We start from the raw sequence: 6,369 nt of genomic DNA on the forward strand, positions 1-6,369 counted from the left end.
TATCATCATCAAGAATTTTCCATCACTAGAAGTCTTGTTCAAGAGATTTATCTCATCTTGTTTTGTGTTTCTGAATCTCACACTCTCTCTTAAATTCTAATTATTTCCTCCATCTCCGGTAAACCAAACCAGATTGGCTGGCCCAGAAGAAATCACAGCAGTCAACGACCAGTTGGTGAGATTATTCTGTGTCTGAACTTTGGTATATCTGCTTTCTTATTTATCTTTGGAAGAAGGTGATTGAAAAAAAAAAAAAAAAAGGTGGCCAGACTTGAATGCTTCAGGAAAGTGGACAGATGGAGGGAGGGTATTTCATCTGTCAGACCTAAGTGCCTGAGCATCAGATACTGGTGATTCTCATCAAAGGTGTATGGATAGGCAAAGCCCGTGGAAACACAGGTGGTAGTCATGAATTAGGAAGAAAAAAACTGAAGATTTAGAGAAAGTGGGAAAGGGAAAGTCAAAGAAAAAAAGAAAGAAAAACAAGTACAAGGAAGCTACTCTGCGACAGAAAATAAAGTCGGATACCTCAGTAGTTCGATCACACCCTTCCTGCTCACTCATCTCTCACGCTCAGCACACTTCAAGGCATCTGCTTTTTGTAAAATTACAAAGATCCTATTTTCCCACACTCAGTTAGGGGCATATACCATGAAATTTCTGCTATTTGTGAGTGTAAAGTGTGATGAGAGAGAGAGAGGGAGGGAGAGAGAAAGAGAGGAGAGAAGGAAAGAAGGAAAGAGAAAGAACCACAATAATACATTGAACTTTCAGAAGGAGAGAACAGATATATGGTTACTAGAGGTGGGACAGAGGAAGGGAGATTAGGGAGAAACTGGGTAATGAACACAAAGAATAATTACAATTTGTAATGCTGAACATGCAAATAATATTGATTTGATCATCACATATTGCACACAAATACTGATAATCAAAATTATACCTCATAAATATCTGTAATCAATTATGTTTCAAATGCAAAATTAAAAAACAACAACAACAATAGCATTCACGGCCAATCAACAAAGCATTAGGAATTAGGATTAAGGGGTTTCTGAATTTTCTCCTAAGATTTCTAGTGTAACTTTTTAAGTAAGTCACTTATTTTGTTGGAATAAATATGATAATGTGATACACTTTGAAGACAGATATTTTCTGTTGAAGTCATAGGAGTTAAAAGGGTTGCTCTTGCATTATGTAGAATTGCTGTTTTATTTAATTTTTTTTGTCTTTTTTGTGACTAGTAAGGTGATCACAACCCTTGGCTTGGTGACGCCCACACTGCGCTCAGCCAGTGAGTGCACCGGCCATCCCCATATAGGATCCAAACCTGCGGCGGGAGCGCCGCTGCGCTCCCAAGCTCCGCACTCTCCCGAGTGCGCCACGGGGCCAGCCCAGAATTGCTGTTTTAATAGTACTCTGTGTAGTAATACACATTTTCAGATATCCCTATTGAAATGAACTTAAATTCCATCCCAATAATGACTCATTGAAGTCAGACAGAAACTTTTCCTGAGTAATGCAGTTTCTTTATATTCTGTAAAAATATTTCTATTTATATTCTGTAAAAATATCCAGTATACTTTAGACACTCAAAAAATACTGTTTTAAATAAAATATTAGTAATACTTTAAAAAATGTGATTCAAAACATAAGATTTGGAAACCAAAATAATAAAACCTGGAGAGACAATTTTCTGGAAGAAATGTTCCAGAAAACCCAGGCCATATTTTTAAGAGATAAAGCTCAGGTTCTTTAGTTTGTCATTCAGGACTTTGTATCAGGCTCCTACCTACCTTATTTCCTTTGAGTTCTTCTCCAACCCCATAGACTGTGAGTGATACAGCACTGCAGAACCCCAGAATGGTGAGAAACAGCATCATCAGCACAATTTCCTGTTGAGCAATAATCAACAACCAACAAGACAATTGACGTCACATGGTAAGTGTCCCCAAAGTTCATTCTCTTATAGCAGCCCCTGCTTTCATCTCCCCCACATGATTGCTCCTTATAAAGTGACCCCATACACAGGAAAACCAGGAGATGGTTCCTCGGGGCAGATAATTCCAACCTTGAGGAATCTGGCCCAGAGTGAGGGGAGAGGGCAGCCAGGATCTCCCTGGACTGGGAACCCACAGAACACTATATTATGTGATGGAGGTTGCGAAAATGGATTGTGTTCATGGAAAAGGTAAAGAGGGCCTCCCACTTAGATTACAACCCTAAATCTTAGCCTTCCCACAAGAAATACATACCGTAGAAAAAGAAACCCCAAAGCAGAAGTCAACCTCAACAGCTTCCTGGCAATCACCAATAAAAGCGGAGCTCTTCCTTAGGTCTATGATCAGAATGATAATTCCTATTCCCCCAGCTATACTGCTGACAGTGTTTGCTCCCAGGCTTCCTCTGGCCTGATGATAAATAAGAACATTCAGACCTGGACCTGCACCTGCCAGAACATTCAATAAACTTATCTGCATTTCAGTAGTTCAAAATTTAGCTTAGAAAGAGAAATCTTGAAAATATGCTCACTGTTTAATAAGCATCAACTTCTTGCTGGGACTGTGTTTAGGAAGAACCACATAGATGCTTATGGTCTCTCCTTGAATAGTCTCCTTAATTAGAAACTAATTATTTATTTGATCGTGTGAATATAACTACATGGACAACGCCCATGTGGGGACATTTTTTTTTTAAACAAATGTCAAGGTAATTAAACTTCACTCTAGGCTAAACGATACAATCTGTTTCTGATGATTACATCCAACGTCTGTTGCAAAAGACCTTCTAATACAAAGTAGGTTGAAAAAAAATTGCATGTTCACACTCACAATCATGTAGGAGATGAACACATGTCTTCCTCAAGACTCCTAAAATTCCATTTTCTTACCTTATCTGGGATAGACAAAGTTGCAACTCACCAGATATGTTGTATTTTTCTTTTCCAATATAATTGACAAAAGTCCTGAAATATCAAACTGTCCAAAAGAGAAGGGAAAAAGACACAGTTAGTCTCTGCTCTCCAATGTGTCCCTTTTACCCCATCCCCCAAATATAAAGTAAAATTTGGGGTGCTCCATAAAGCTGTGTATTAATGTCCCTCACGAACCCAGTATTTCCTTATTCTTATTTTCTATAGATGCTTCTGAAAATTAAATATGTATATAAATCATGTGAGGGTCTTGTTAAAATGCAGATTCTTATTCATTAGGTCCTGGATGGGGCTTGGGACTCTTCATTTCTACCAGGCTCCCAGGTGATTCTTCCCCTGGCAGTCAGAGGTCACTCTGGGAGTAGGAAGGTCCAGCAACAGGTGGTGCATGACTTTTATACCACTATTGTCATTTGGTGGTAACTGTCTGTTCATCCTCTGTGTTAGACTGTCTGCTCCTTTAGGCAAGAAACGTGTATATATGTGGCATGTACATCTCCAGAGACTAACATATCTCATGTAGACATATAGTGATTATGAAAATACACGTGATAAAAGATTTAGTAAAAAATAAAAATCAATAACACAAATTCATAACAATCTCTCAAGATTGTATGATGGGTTGAGAGACGCCTAATAAGCTAAGTGTTTGGAATGAAAAGACAGTGGAGGGAAGTTTTAAAAAACTATGGTAGAGGTTCAAGGAGAGTCCTGGACAAATGTTTTGAGTACTAAGTATTTAGCATAGTACCAAGCCAATGTGATATTTATTATAGTTAAAATATATACTTGTGAATGGAGTATTAATACAAAAACCAACATGAATAATTGCAAAACAATTATGTGGGACAAATGAAGACAGACAGTAAAGACAGTGTGCTGTGTCACTCCATTTATATAAAGCTCTAGAAAATGTGAAATAATCTGTAATTACAAAAAGCAGATCAGTGACTGCTTGCAGATGGGAAGACAAGAAATCGGGGAGGGAAGGAGGGTTTACAAAGAAGCACAAGGAAACTCTTGGAGATGATGGATATATTCATTGTATGTATGTAGTAATGTTTTTATGTGTGTATAATGTGTCAAAACTTATCAAATTGTATATTTAAATATGTGCAATTCGTTGTATGTCAATTATATCTCAATAAAGCTATACAGCCTCACGATCTCATTCAGCCATCTGTTTGCCAGACGACACAATGATTAAAAGAGATACAATTGTAAAGTACCTAGAAGACTTTCTTAGGGTGTGATAGAAGTTTATCTTTTCCTTACCTCAGAATCTCTTTCCCCTCCCTGCATGAAGATAACTTCGTTTTTATCATTATTTTTAACCGACAAGATAAAATGGTATGTATTTATTGTGTAACTTTATTGGTGAATAGTCTTAAGGGTTTTTTCCTGGAATTGGATTTTGAAAATTCAGGTTTAATTTCTATTAGCTAAAAGATCCTTTGGGCAAGTCCTTTAACTTTTATTAGTCTCAGGTTTCTCATCTGATAAAAGTATGCTGAATGTTTGACCCACAGCTAATTATAGTTAAGAATCCTTTGTTGTTGTTAATGAGCACATATATATATGAAAAAGTGCTTTGTGAACTGCAAAGATATATATATGTTGTATACATATATGTAAAGAATTATAAATATAAATACTGAATATAAACAACTGATTAGATCTGAGTAAGAGAAAATCTATGTTCAGTGTTATTTCAGAAACAATTATAGATATATACTCACAAATATTGCTCCCCAGAATGGATAACCTGCTTTAAAGGATAAAAAAACGTCTTCCTCAAAGTCTGAAAAATTGAACGCAGAGCAGACAATTGTTCCAAAACAAAGGCATATCAAACCAATCAGAATTTGTGTTACCTGTTAGAAAAAACACGTGGATTTTGTGAAATTACGAGATATTTTCCCAAGATTGTATCAATTTTCTTATAGCTGAGGCCAAATATAAGAAATTATTTTAGTGCCTTAGACTGTCCTAAGTAAGAAATGATTCAATCTGAAATTTTCCATGATCCCCTGGCCACTATGACAATTGATACAAGCATTACCTAATGCCTGGATGGCCGACACATTTCTCATGTGCTTTTATTTACATAGTCATGGCAGACATCAGTAATAGTTCTTTCCATAAGTAAAGATTATGAATCCTTCACTCCTATTTGCCATTCTTGTCCTAGTAATTTAAAATCTTTATGAGAAAATGTTTCTCTTTTCCTAAAAGGGCTCGATTAGTGACCAACTCTTTATCTACCAGGATTTTTAGAGGACCTGTCAGTCATCATGAACCCTATTGGAGAAAGAGTTGATGCAATCAAATATTCTTTTCTAGAGCCAATTCTTACTCCCGTTGAGATTGGAGGATGCTAACTCACCCCCAGGAATATCAACTCTTTCTTCAAAAATGTCAGCCATGTATGCTGGGGTAGAGATGAAGCAGACTTCTTCAGCAGGGTATCATCGTGAACAGATATTTCTGAGAGTTCAAATTCAGGCACCCTGTGAAATTTAACAGAAATTTGGTCATGAGAAAGTTCTCTAACTTCCTAACATAAAGGGAAGTTTCATTTGTTAATATTTTCAAAACAATCCTGCAATTGAAATCTTCATTGTCATGACTAAGAAACTAAGGCTCAGAGGGTCCAAGTAACTGACCAAGAAGACTTGAACACTGTCCGAGTAATTACATGCAACAAAAACCATACCAAGTTTTCTTATATTTAATCCAGGGTTACTAGCACCAAGGTCTTTCCCATTAACCTATATTGATAAATAAAACTGAAAACAGTCAAACAAACACGTTTACCTATGCATATCATAGTCCTTCTATCATAGAAGTGTATCTGAATATATTTTGTCAATGATACACCCAACTTCATGTGCACCGAGGACAGTAGGGTAACAGCTTTGAATGGCTACTTGGATCTCTATTACTATTTTCTTCTTCAAAGCAGTATCCCACAGTTTATGGTTCATAAAGATCAACCAGGAAGGTCACTTTGGAAAGCATTTGTAAGAGCATGTGTGATGGATAAGTGTCCCTCAGCTCATAGACACACAGGCAAGAGATCAATATGCATTGTAAGAACTCTCCTGTCTCACACCCAGAATATGAGCCTCTAGTGTTAGAAAACCTGTTTCTCCAATACACCAGGTGATTAAAAATCTTCCTCCCTACCAGTGAGAGAGAACCACTTGGAAAGTATAGCAAATAGGTATTAATAGGTACCAAATATATTGATTAAACTAGATGGGTCCATGCCTAAATCCATGAATTGACATCTCCCCAAACTGTTACTTTCTCTGGTCCACTAAGTGATTAAGTATTAAAAAAAAAATGATGATAATAATAGCCTGTACCTACCTGGAGGGCCCTTGTGGATTTGGGAGAGTGAGATCTGTTCTGCTCTTATTTTCCATGTCCAT

The 6,369-nt window shown here is 36.9% G+C and overlaps 1 protein-coding gene across 1 annotated transcript in view; it reads right to left on the reverse strand.

Annotated features, from left to right (window-relative positions):
* MS4A2 (membrane-spanning 4-domains, subfamily A, member 2) overlaps positions 1 to 6,369 on the reverse strand; it is a 7,581-nt gene extending 1,212 nt beyond the window's left edge. The window contains exons 1-6 of the mRNA XM_008593024.1: positions 6,308 to 6,369; positions 5,319 to 5,442; positions 4,672 to 4,806; positions 2,922 to 2,978; positions 2,256 to 2,411; positions 1,797 to 1,895 (exon numbers count right to left, since the gene is read on the reverse strand). Coding sequence (XP_008591246.1) covers positions 1,797 to 1,895; positions 2,256 to 2,411; positions 2,922 to 2,978; positions 4,672 to 4,806; positions 5,319 to 5,442; positions 6,308 to 6,369 — 633 coding nt within the window. The remainder of the gene's footprint in view (positions 1 to 1,796; positions 1,896 to 2,255; positions 2,412 to 2,921; positions 2,979 to 4,671; positions 4,807 to 5,318; positions 5,443 to 6,307) is intronic.

The sequence above is a fragment of the Galeopterus variegatus genome, unplaced genomic scaffold (genome assembly GCF_000696425.1).
Source record: "Galeopterus variegatus unplaced genomic scaffold, G_variegatus-3.0.2 Scaffold8631, whole genome shotgun sequence".
Classification (NCBI taxonomy): Eukaryota; Metazoa; Chordata; class Mammalia; order Dermoptera; family Cynocephalidae; genus Galeopterus; species Galeopterus variegatus.